A 12,357-nucleotide genomic window follows, 5' to 3' on the forward strand; every position below is an offset into this window, starting at 1 on the left:
GTTTTTCTTCGACTTTTTCGATTTTTTTGGGGTTTTTTTTCGTTTTTTTCCCCCCTGTAAATATCATCTCCACCCCTGTAACATATCCCAAAGGATTTATAAGGATTTTTTTAAGAAGTTTTGCTCAGAGGAAAGGCCAACCCCGAGCAGGGGGACGTGCTGGACCAGTGGTGACTTTTTCAACCCTCCTGCATGTCCCCTCGGTCCCTCCCACCCCATTCCCGACCCCAAAACCGCAAAAAAAACCCCAAAACAGACCCAAAAAATCCTCCAAACAGACCCAAAAAAATCCCAGCTTTGCCCCCAACCTCCAGTCCTGGTCTATATATTGGAAATAAACTGGTTATTCGAGGTTTTGTTGGTGTTAATTAATTTTTTTGGGGGGAAATCTGTGCTGGGATCCCAAATTTGTCAGTGTGGGGATTTTTTATTCCTGGAAGGATTTATCCCTAAAAGGATTTATTCTAATTTTTTTAATGAATTTTGGGGGAAGAAATGACAAAATTGGGAATGTCTCATCCGGGTCACAACGAGATAAAAATTCCTAATTCAGAGGAGGGAAAAAAAAGTGGGAAAAAAATGCCGGAAAGAGAGAAAAAAAGAGGCAGAGAGTTATTTTTATTTTTTTCTTATTTTTTTCCCCTCCGTTTTCGACTTTTTTTAAAAACTTTTTTTTGCCGTTTTTTCTTTTTTTATTATTATTTTTTTTTCCTTTTTTAAAACAATCCACGAGAAAAAATTCATGCGGAAGAAGAGAGAGAGAGAGAGAGAAAAAGAGAGACAAACGACGGCGTAGAAACCCCAAAACAGCTTTTAAAGAGAATCAGAAATCCGGAATTTTTTCCATTTTTTTCCCCTTTTTTTTCCATTTTTTCCCTTTTTTCCATTTTTTTCCCTTTTTTTTTCCATTTTTTTCCTTCTTCTTCTTGTCACTTTTTATTTTTTGTCCTTTTCAGAGTCGCAGCCTTTTTTTTAAAATTTTTTAAATTTTATTTTCTTTTCGAAACAACATCCAGACGAGTAAAGCGGGGAGCGCATGCAGCTCCGACACATGCAGGTTTGGATTTCACCTTTTTTTAGCAATTTTTTTTTTACACTTTTTCCTCATTTTTTTTGCCATTTTTTTGTCCTTTTTTTGTCATTTTTTTGTCATTTTTTTGTCATTTTTTGGTCATTTTTTCCGCTCTTTTTTCGCTCGGTTCCGAGCAGAACCGAGTCGGTATTTACTTAAAATTTTTTAATTATTTTATTTTTTTTTTTGTCCCCTCGCTTTTCGGCGAAGGGATTTGCACGATGCCATGAAGGGGACAGACGCACACACGCGGGGACATCACGCTCACGGGGACACCAGCCGGGAAAAGGGGTGGCCGAGGGGGTTTGGGGACATTCGGGGGGTTGGCACAACCCCCCGACCCGGCGTTGTCACCTCCTGTGTCACCGCTGTCACCTCCTGGTTTGGTGATGTCACCGCCTGGTTTGGTGATGTCACCGCCGGGTTTGGCGATGTCACCACTTGGTTTGGTGATGTCACCTCCTGATTTGGCGATGTCACCGCCTGGTTTGGCGATGTCACCTCTGGTTTGGTGATGTCATCGCTTGGTTTGGTGATGTCACCTCCTGATTTGGCAATGTCACCGCTTGGTTTGGTGATGTCACTGCCTGGTTTGGTGATGTCACCTCCTGGTTTGGTGATGTCACTGCCTGATTTGGGGATGTCACCACCTAGTTTGGTGATCACCTGGTTTGGCGATGTCACCGCTTGGTTTGGTGATGTCACCTCCTGATTTGGCAATGTCACCACTTGGTTTGGTGATGTCACTGCCTGGTTTGGCGATGTCATCGTCTGGTTTGGTGATGTCACCTCCTGGTTTGGTGATGTCACTGCTTGGTTTGGCAATGTCATCACCTGGTTTGGTGATGTCACCGCCTGGTTTGGTGATGTCACCGCTTGGTTTGGCAATGTCACCGCTCGGTTTGGTGATGTCACCGCCTGGTTTGGTGATGTCACCGCCTGGTTTGGTGATGTCACCACTTGGTTCGGTGATGTCACCTCAGTGTCACCTCCCCGGCTCTGCACGAGGTGGGGACAAAGTGGCAGGGTGGGGGCACCAGGATGGACACATCCCAAAATTTGTGACAGCTCTGTGCCACCGGGGTGGGGACACCGAGGTGGGGACATTGAGATGGGGACAACGAGGTGGGGACATCATGGTGGGGACACCTGGATGGGGACATCGAGATGGGGACATTGTTGGGGGGACACCGAGATGGGGACATTGGGATGGGGACACCAGGATGGGGACACTGGGATGGGGACATCGAGATGGGGACACCAGGATGAGGACACTGGGGTGGGGACACTGAGGTGGGAACACCGTGGTGGGGACATTGAGATGGGGACACAGGGGTGGCACTAAGGACAGCACCCCCCACCATGGCATTTCTGTGGATGTCCCCAAAGGGGGTGGCAATTGTCACTTCGCAATGACATTTTTGTGGATGTCCCCACAGAGGTGGCACTTGTCACCCCGCTTGTCGTTGTTTTGGATGTCCCCATTGAGGATGGCAATTGTCACCCCCACGACATTTTCATCGATGTCCCCACAGGAGGTGACAATTGTCACTGCCCCATTTGGGTGTCCCCATAGAGGTGGCAATTGTCACCCCTGTGACATTTCCACAGATGTCCCCACAGGAGGTGGCAATCGTCACCGTCCCATTTGGGTGTCCCCATGGAGGATGGCAATTGTCACCTCCCCATTTGGGTGTCCCCATAGAGGTGGCAATTGTCACCCCATGACACTTCCACCGATATCCCCACAGGGGTGGCACTTGTCACCTCTCCATGACATTTCTGTGGGTGTCCCCATTTGGGTGTCCCCATAGAGGTGACACTTGTCACCCCAATGACATTTCCACCGACATCCCCACAGGAGGTGACAATTGTCACCGCCCCATTTGGGTGTCCCCCTAGAGGATGGCAATTGTCACCACCCCATCTGGGTGTCCCCATAGAGGATGGCAATTGTCACCACCCCATTTAGGTGTCCCCACAGAGGTGGCACTTGTCACCTCCCCACCCTAGGGCGACACCACCACCGCCTCCCCCAGGCTGACCCGAGGTGACAGCGCCCTGCGGGTGGCCGCGGTGACAGCAGGTGACAACGCCGGGTCACCCCCCACCTGGCCTCAGAAGCTTTGCTACACTGAATTCACTTTGGTACCGAGAAAGAAAAAAAAACCATAATTAATTAAAATTAAATTAATTCCCGACGCATCGAGTGACTCGCTATTGCTGCTGGCACTGGGGTGGCGATGTCCCCAGGGCCACCAGGACCTGGGGACAGGGCTGGGGACAAGGACAGAGGTTGGGGACTCAGCGCGAGGAGCTCTGAACCTAAGCAGGGATTGAAATCCAACCCTAAATTATACCGGATGTGATTTATTTCTCTTTTTTTTTAATTTTCTTTTTTTTTTTTTTTCCTCTTTCCCCTCTTTTAAATATTTATATATAGATTTATATTACGTATATTATATATATATAATATGTAAATATATTTTTTAAAACAATATAAAATGTTAAGACACTTCACTTAAATGTAAAGAGTTGCTTTTTTTTTTCGCAATCCAAAGAAATTGCATCATGATTTTTTTTTAATTTTTTTTTTTTACCTTTTTTTTTACCTTTTTTTTTTTTTGGTCTCTTTTCGTTTTTTGGCTTTTTTGTACTTTTTTTTTTTGTTTTTTTTTTCCTCGTGTTTTTTTTTTTTCTCTTCGTTATCCAAAAAAAGGCTCTCGTTTCTTCTGTACAAAAATGATCGAGATACAAAAAGAAAAAAAAACACCCAAAAAACCCAAAAAACCCAAAAATATAACCTGAAACGGAGGGAAAAGGGGTTTGGGGAGGGAAAGGAAGGAAAAACAAAAAAGGAATTGAAATTAAAAAATTTAAGGGAAAAAAAAAAAACTCCAAACGATCAACCCAAGGGCGAAGCAGAGAGCGGAAGGAGTGATTGGATCTGGTGTTCGACACCTGGGCACACCTGGGCACACCTGGGCACACCTGGGCACAGCTGGATACACCTGGGGAACAGCTGGGTACACCTGGGCACACCTGGGGCACAGCTGGATACACCTAGTGCACGCCTGGGGCACACCTGGGCACACCTGGGGAACACCTGGGCACAGCTGGATACACCTGGGCACACCTGGATACACCTGGGCACAGCTGGGGCACAGCTGGGTACACCTGGGCACAGCTGGGTACACCTAGTGCACGCCTGGGGCACACCTGGGCACAGCTAGACACACCTGGGGAACACCTGGGCACACCTTGGGCACAGCTGGGTACGCCTGGGCACACCTGGGCACAGCTGGGGTACAGCTGGATACAGCTGGGTACACCTGGGCACACCTGGGCACAGCTGGGTACACCTGGGTACACCTAGTGCACACCTGGATACACCTGGATACCCCTGGGGAACACCTGGAGCACACCTGGAGCACACCTGGGTGCACCTGGGCACACCTGGGCACAGCTGGATACACCTGGGCACACCTGGGCACACCTGGAGCACACCTGTGCACACCTGGGTACACCTGAGCACACCTGGCTCACACCTGGGTACACCTGGGCACACCTGGGGTACACCTGGGTACACCTGTGCACACCTGGGGCACACCTGGGCACACCTGTGTCACACCTGGAGCACACCTCTGCACACCTGGGCACACCTAGAGCACACCTGGTCACACCTGGGGTACACCTGTGCACACCTGGGGCACATCTGGGGCACACCTGAGCACACCTGGGTCACACCTGTAGCACACCTGGGGCACACCTGTAGCACACCTGGACACACCTGCCTCACCGCTCCGCCAGCACCTCCCCACACACCACCCTCCCACTCCCCCCCAGGCCGGGGCCGCTCCCCCGGGAGACTCGCGGTCACCGTCCCCCCCACCTGTCCCCTCCCCTCGGGGACAGCGCGGCGACAACAGGCGACATCACCCCCCCCCCGGCATCACCGCGCCCCCTCCCCAGTTCACAGCCGCACCCTGCGCCCCCTGCGACACTCGCGGGGACCTCGCGGCGACACCGGCGCAGCGGCGACAGCGGCGACAGCGACCCGCGGTGGCCCCGAGCCGTCGGCCACCGAGCGGCGGGGTGTCCTCTCCTCCTGCGGCGACAAGGCGGTGGCGCTCGGCGGTGTCCTCGGCTGTCGCTGCTTCCCGGTTTTCCGAGCTGGAAGTCGCTCCCGGCTGGATGTTGGTGGGGAGAAGCTCGGAGAGCTCTTAAATAAATGGGGGAAAAAACCCAAAAAACGGGGAAAAAAGGGGAAAGGGGAAAATAAACCAAACCGACAGCGATCCAGAGGGAAAAGGGGAAAAAAAGGAGAAAAAAAAGAGAGAGAAAAAAACAGAAAGTGGCTGGTTGGCCATGGCGGAGCGGGAGGGGACACAAAGTCGGGCCGAGGCGACACGTGGAGCGGAGCGGAGGCGACAGAAAAAAAAAAAAAAAAAAAAACCCAACAGTGACTCGAACGGAAAGAGGAGGGGACAGCGAGTGACGAATCGCCCTCCGGGGCGCCTCGAGTCGCAGGGAGGAAGAGGAGGCCGAGGAGGAAGAGAGGAGGAGTTGGCTCAGAATGAGATGGAGGAGTTCCTGGCCCCAAAGGAAGTCAATACGGGGATGGAGGTTCTGCCAGCTGCGGGTTTTTCCGAGACCGAGGGGGAGGAGGTCTCGCTGGCCTCTTTAGATGGTCTAGTGGCCTGGAAAGAAAAGTAAGATTCAAGGAGGACGAGGAGGAGGAGGAGGAGGAGGAGGAAGGGGTGGAGAGTCCAGAAAAAAAAAAAGTCGGAAAAAAAAGGAGGAAATAAGGAAAAACGGGAAAAAAAACGAGGACAGGAAAAGGAAAAAAAAAAACCCAAAACGACCGAGAAGCAAACAGAGTTCGTTCAGAAGCAGCACTGAGTCACGGCCCGAGGTCAAGCAGCTGGAAAAGGCCACCACAAAGAGCGCGACAAGAGCGGGTCCCACGTGTCACTGCACGGGCAGGGGACATCCCCACACGGACGGACGGACAAGGGGACACAGAGGGACACACAGGCGGGGGGCACAGGGGACACGGGGGAGGCACAGGGGGGACAAGAAGGGTGGTGTTAGAGCGGGTGGAGCCTCGGCGGCGCCCGAGGGTGACAGTGCCCACCCTGTCCCTGTCCCCTCCCCCCCCGTGCCACCACTCCAGGGTGTCACCACGACGGGGACACAGCCCAGCCAGGAGGAAATGATGTCCCCAAACCCCTTCAGGCTCCAAATTCCCTCAGGGAATACGGAGGAGGACATGGCCAAATCCTCCACGAGGTGACAAAAGTGACACGGGAAAGCCACCCCAGCGAGGACACCTGGGGACTGACGGTGCCACGGGGGTGAGGAGGACACCGGTGACACCGAGCAGAGCTGGCTGTGCTGCTCGGTGGCCTCCGGGGGAGGGGACTTGGTGGCAGATTGTCCAGTGTCCAGTCGGTGGGGAAGCCAGAGGGAACTGTCCCTGATTCCACGGGGTGGGACAAGCCTGTCCTCTGCAGGGGACAGTCAGGGGACAGTCAGGAGACAGTCAGGGGACAGTCAGGGGACAGTCAGGGACACCCCGAGCTCTGAGATGAACTCTGAATTTAATTTCAATTCAGTTTTTCCGCTTGGGAATGGGATTGACCCTTCTTGCCAGGAGGGGCAGAGAAATACCCATTTTGCTCATTCCACATTTGCCCAAATCCCACGAAATCCACCCCAAAAAACCCTCTGAACAGCCGGGAAAAAAATCCTGTTCACCCCACGGGGCTGATGGATCCACCAGAATGAGCAGATTTGGGTTTTTATCGGATGGTTTGGTTGGTGGGAATGGGATTGAGACACAGATTGAGGAGGAGGAGGAGGAGGAGGAGGTGAAACCACTCGTGGTGCTGCTGAGGGGAGGGGAGAGGGGAGGGGAGGTCAGCAGGGAGGGAGGGAGGACAGCCAGGTGGCCGTGACCCCCTGGGCGGTGGCCTGAGGTGGCCGGGAATGCGTGGGGTGACAGCAGGGACAGGGCTGGGGGAGCTTTGTCACCTGCAGCAGGAGCTGCTGGGGTGGGGAGGGGGCAGTGGTGGGTGAGGGACATGCTGTGTCCCATTGTCCCATTGTCCCATTGTCCCATTGTCCCATCCCATCCCATAATGCATCTCTTCCAGCTGCTGTGGCCTCTCACCCTGTCCCCAACACTGTCCCAGTGCCACCACCCCACCTGTGACATCCGCCAGCTGCTTCTGTGCACTTCTGTGCCCTCTGTCCCCAACACTGTCCCAGTGCCACCACCCCGCCTGTGACACCCGCCAGCTGCTTCTGTGCACCTCTGTGCCCTCTGTCCCCAACACTGTCCCAGTGCCACCACCCCGCCTGTGACACCCGCCAGCTGCTTCTGTGCACTTCTGTGCCCTCTGTCCCCAACACTGTCCCAGTGCCACCACCCCGCCTGTGACACCCGCCAGCTGCTTCTGTGCACCTCTGTGCCCTCTGTCCCCAAACGCTCAGCCCCGGGAGGGAATTCCCTGCCAGATCCCATTCCTGGAGCTCTGTCACACGTGTCACCGCAGCCAAGGAGGTGTCACTGTCCCCCGGGGTGAGGGGACAACACCGCGGCTCAGCCACCCCGTCAGGGTGACACCCGGGGCTGGGGGACAAACGGCTGTGGCTTCACCGAGGAGTTTGTGACTCAGCACGAGGTCATATCCCTGTCCCCAGCAGCCATGTGACAAAAAGCCCTCCTGCACCACCACGGTGTCATCCCTTTGTCCCCAACAGTCCCAGAATGTGACAAAAACCCCTCTTGTACCACCACAGTCACATCTCTGACCCCAACAGCCATGGCAGTCCCAGAATGTGACAAAAACCCCTCCTGCGTTGTCACAGCCACGTCCCTTTGTCCCCAACAGTCCCAGAGTGTGACAAAACCCTTCCTGCACCACCACGGTCACATTCCTGTCCCCAACAGTCCCAGAATGTGACAAAAACTCCTCCAGCATTGCCATGGTCACATCCCTGTCCCCAACAGTCCTAGAGTGTGACAAAACCCCTCCTGCACCACCACGGTCACATCCCTTTGTCCCCAACAGCCACACAGTCCCAGAGTGTGACAAAAACCCCTCCTGCGTCGCCAGAGCCACATCCCTTTGTCCCCAACAGTCCCAGAATGTGACAAAAACCCCTCCCGCACCGCCACGGTCACATCTCTTTGTCCCCAACAGTCCCAGAGTGTGACAAAACCCCTCCTGCACCACCACGGTGACATCCATTTGTCCCCAAAGCCACACAGTCCCAGAGTGTGACAAAAACTCCTCCTGCACCACCACGGTCACATCCCTTTGTCCCCAACAGTCACACAGTCCAAGAGTGTGACAAAACCCCTCCTGCAATGCCACAGCCACATCTCTTTGTCCCCAACAGTCCCACAGTGTGACAAAAACCCCTCCTGCACCACCATGATCACATCCCTGTCCCCAACAGTCCCAGAATGTGACAAAATCCCTCCTAGACCACCACGGTCACATCCCTGTCCCCAACAGTCCCAGAGTGTGACAAAAACCTCTCCTGCATTGTCACGATCACATCCCTTTGTCCCCAACAGTCCCAGAATGTGACAAAACCCTTCCTGCACCACCACGGTCACATCCCTGTCCCCAGTAGCCACACAGTCCCAGAATGTGACAAAACCCCTCCTGCACCTCCATGGTGACATCCCTGTCCCCAAGAGTCACACAGTCCCAGAGTGTGACAAAAAGCCCTCCTGCATTGTCACGATCACATCCCTTTGTCCCCAACAGTCCCAGAATGTGACAAAAACCCTCCTGCACCACCACGGTGACATCCCTTTGTCCCCAAAGCCACACAGTCCCAGAGTGTGACAAAAACCCCTCCTGCACCACCATGGTGACATCTCTTTGTCCCCAGCAGCCCCAGAATGTGACAAAAACCCTCCTGCACCTCCACGGTCACATCCCTGTCCCCAACGGTCCCAGAATGTGACAAAAACCCCTCCTGCACCACCACGGTCACATCCCTGTCCCCAACAGTCCCAGAATGTGACAAAAACTCCTCCAGCATTGCCATGGTCACATCCCTGTCCCCAACAGTCCTAGAGTGTGACAAAACCCCTCCTGCACCACCACGGTCACATCCCTTTGTCCCCAACAGTCCCAGAGTGTGACAAAAACCCCTCCTGCGTCGCCAGAGCCACATCCCTTTGTCCCCAACAGTCCCAGAATGTGACAAAAACCCCTCCCGCACCACCACGGTGACATCCATTTGTCCCCAAAGCCACACAGTCCCAGAGTGTGACAAAAACTCCTCCTGCATTACCACAGTCACATCCGTTTGTCCCCAACAGTCCCAGAATGTGACAAAACCCCTCCTGCATTGTCACGATCACATCCCTTTGTCCCCAACAGTCCCAGAGTGTGACAAAAACCCCTCCTGCACCACCACAGCCACATCCCTTCGTCCCCAAAGCCACACAGTCCCACAGTGTGACAAAAATTCCTCCTGCACCACCATGGTCACATCCCTTTGTCCCCAACAGCCACACAGTCCCAGAGTGTGACAAAAGCCCCTCCTGCACCTCCACGGTGACATCCATTTGTCCCCAAAGCCACACAGTCCCAGAGTGTGACAAAACCCCTCCTGCACTGCCACAGCCACATCCCTGTCCCCAACAGTCCCACAGTGTGACAAAACCCCTCCTGCACCACCACGGTCACATCCCTTTGTCCCCAAAGCCACACAGTCCCACAGTGTGACAAAAACTCCTCCTGCACCACCACAGCCACATCCCTTCGTCCCCAACCCCTCCGTGGCTCAACCAAACCAAAAGCGCCACCGCGACAGCGCCACCCCAGTACCCAAAAACCGCCACCCCAGTCCCCAAAAACCGCCACCCCCGCCCCCAAAAACCGCCACCCCGCCGATGTCCCCGGCCTCGGGGGACACCGCCAGCCCCGCGGGGACAGCTCTAGGGGTGGAGTACCTGCTGCTGGCCCTGGATCCGCATGTACTCCATGCGCTGCTTGACGTGTTTGCCCTTGTCGGGGCTGCCCTGCTGGCCCTGCTTCAGCCGCGCCGCCGGGTTCACCACCTTCATGGCCGGGATGGACACCCCACCGCTCTGCGGGGACACAAAATCCGCGGGAAAAAACGGGTTAAAACCGCCCGGAGGAACCCCTGCCGGCACCGCTGGGCGCCTGGAGGTGCGACATCCCCGCCAGCACGTGGTGACAATGACACCGCGACTTACCGGCAGGCACCCGAGAGGGGGTTTAGGGCAGACATCGGGACACCGAGGGGCGGGAGGAGGACACCCGAGAGAGAAGCAGATTCCAGGTGGGAATTACAGAGGAGTTTATTGAGGAGGTGAGGGTACAGAGTGGCCAGAGCGGCGCCGCGTGTCCCCCTTTCCCCGTGCCGGGGACACCCCGGGGACACTCCTGACTGTCCCGTGGCTTGTTCCCGAGGTTGGGAAATCCGTGGGTGCTCTGGGATCCTCGGTGGTCCCCACGGGTGGGAGATGGGGGGTTTCTGTGCCCCACAGCAGGAGGAAACCATAAAATCATGGAATATCCTGAACTGGGAGGGACATGAGGGATTTCTGCACCCCACAGCATGAGGAAAAAAATAAAATAATGAAATATCCTGGGCTGGGAGAGACCTGAGGGATTTCTGCTCCCCACAGCACGAGGAAACCATAAGCTGGAAGGGATTCAGGGGATTTCTGATTTTTTTTTTTCTCCTCACAGCACGAGGAAACTATAAAATCATGGAATATCCTGAGCTGGGAGAGACCTGAGAGGTTCCTGTGTTCCACAGCAGGAGGAAACCATAAAATATGGAATATCTTGAGCTGGGAGGGACTCGAGGGATTCCTGCCCCCCACAGCATGAGGAAACCATAAAATCATGGAATATCCTGAGCTGGGAGGGACCTGAGGGATTCCTGCTCCTCACAGCAAGAGGAAACCATAAAATCATGGAATATCCTCAGCTAGATGTGACTCGAGGGGTTCTTGCACCCCACGGAATGGAGAAACCATAAAATCATGGAATATCCTGGGCTGGGAGGGACATGAGCGATTCCTGCACCCCACAGCACGAGGAAATCATAAAATCATGGAATATCCTGATTTGGGAGAGACCTGAGGGATTTCTGCTCCCCACAGCATGAGGAAACCATAAAATATGGAATATCCTGAGCTGGACATGAGCGATTTCTGCACCTCACAGCACGAGGAAACCATAAAATCATGGAATAACCTGAGCTGGGAGAGACCTGAGAGGTTCCTGTGTTCCACAGCATGAGGAAACCAAAAAATCATGGAATACCCTGAGCTGGGAGGGACATGAGGGATTTCTGCACCCCACAGCATGAGGAAAAAAATAAAATAATGAAATATCCTGGGCTGGGAGAGACCTGAGGGATTTCTGCACCCCACAGCATGAGGAAAATATGGAATATCCTGAGCTGGGAGACACCTGAGGGATTTCTGCTCCCCACAGCACGAGGAAACCATAAGCTGGAAGGGATTCAGGGGATTTCTGCACCTCACAGCACGAGGAAACCATAAAATCATGGAATATCCTGAGCTGGATGTGACCCGAGGGGTTCTTGTGCCCCACAGCATGAGGAAACCATAAAATATGGAATATCCTGAGCTGGGAGAGATCTGAGGGTTTTCTGTGCCCCACAGCACGAGGAAACCATAAAATATGGAATATCCTCAGGTGGACATGAGGGATTTCTGCACCCCACAGCATGAAGAAATCATAATATATGAAATATCCTCAGCTGGATGTGACTCGAGGGGTTCTTGTGCCCCACAGAATGGAGAAACCATAAAATCATGGAATATCCTGAACTGGGAGAGACCTGAGGGGTTCCTGCACCCCACAGAATGGAGAAACCATAAAATCATGGAATATCCTGAGCTGGGAGACACCTGAGGGATTTCTGCTCCCCACAGCACGAGGAAACCATAAGCTGGAAGGGATTCAGGGGATTTCTGCACCTCACAGCACGAGGAAACCATAAAATCATGGAATATCCTGAGCTGGGAGAGACCTGAGAGGTTCCTGTGTTCCACAGCATGAGGAAACCATAAAATATGGAATATCTTGAGCTGGGAGGGACTCGAGGGATTCCTGCCCCCCACAGCATGAGGAAACCATAAAATCATGGAATATCCTGAGCTGGGAAGGACTCGAGGGATTCCTGCTCCCCACAGCACGAGGAAACCTTAAAATATGGAATATCCTCAGCTGGACCTGAAGGATTTC

The 12,357-nt window shown here is 53.7% G+C and overlaps 2 protein-coding genes and 1 long non-coding RNA gene across 5 annotated transcripts in view; all 3 read right to left on the reverse strand.

Moving 5' to 3' along the window:
• LOC146422285 (uncharacterized) overlaps nt 1-2,734 on the reverse strand; it is a 73,882-nt gene extending 71,148 nt beyond the window's left edge. The window contains exons 1-4 of the mRNA XM_085046665.1: nt 2,713-2,734; nt 1,739-2,050; nt 1,615-1,701; nt 1,439-1,573 (exon numbers count right to left, since the gene is read on the reverse strand). Coding sequence (XP_084902791.1) covers nt 1,439-1,573; nt 1,615-1,701; nt 1,739-2,050; nt 2,713-2,734 — 556 coding nt within the window. The remainder of the gene's footprint in view (nt 1-1,438; nt 1,574-1,614; nt 1,702-1,738; nt 2,051-2,712) is intronic.
• Nucleotides 2,735-5,150: 2,416 nt separating this feature from the next.
• Nucleotides 5,151-12,357, reverse strand: part of LOC146422287 (SRC kinase signaling inhibitor 1-like) — a 91,540-nt gene continuing 84,333 nt past the window's right edge. For all 3 annotated transcript variants that reach the window (XM_085046661.1, XM_085046658.1, XM_085046660.1), the window contains 2 exons: nt 10,059-10,196; nt 5,151-5,772 (listed from right to left, as the gene is read on the reverse strand). In XM_085046661.1, coding sequence (XP_084902787.1) covers nt 5,644-5,772; nt 10,059-10,196 — 267 coding nt within the window. In that variant the 3' untranslated portion in view covers nt 5,151-5,643. The remainder of the gene's footprint in view (nt 5,773-10,058; nt 10,197-12,357) is intronic.
• Nucleotides 6,341-7,400, reverse strand: LOC146422288 (uncharacterized). Its single transcript, XR_014848206.1, has 3 exons — nt 7,336-7,400; nt 6,616-7,260; nt 6,341-6,582 (listed from the first exon to the last, which is right to left on the reverse strand). It is a non-coding gene; the product is annotated as an uncharacterized LOC146422288 (long non-coding RNA).

This window comes from Lichenostomus cassidix, unplaced genomic scaffold, assembly GCF_008360975.1.
Source record: "Lichenostomus cassidix isolate B80296 unplaced genomic scaffold, HeHo_3.0 HiC_scaffold_789, whole genome shotgun sequence".
NCBI classification, from domain to species: Eukaryota; Metazoa; Chordata; class Aves; order Passeriformes; family Meliphagidae; genus Lichenostomus; species Lichenostomus cassidix.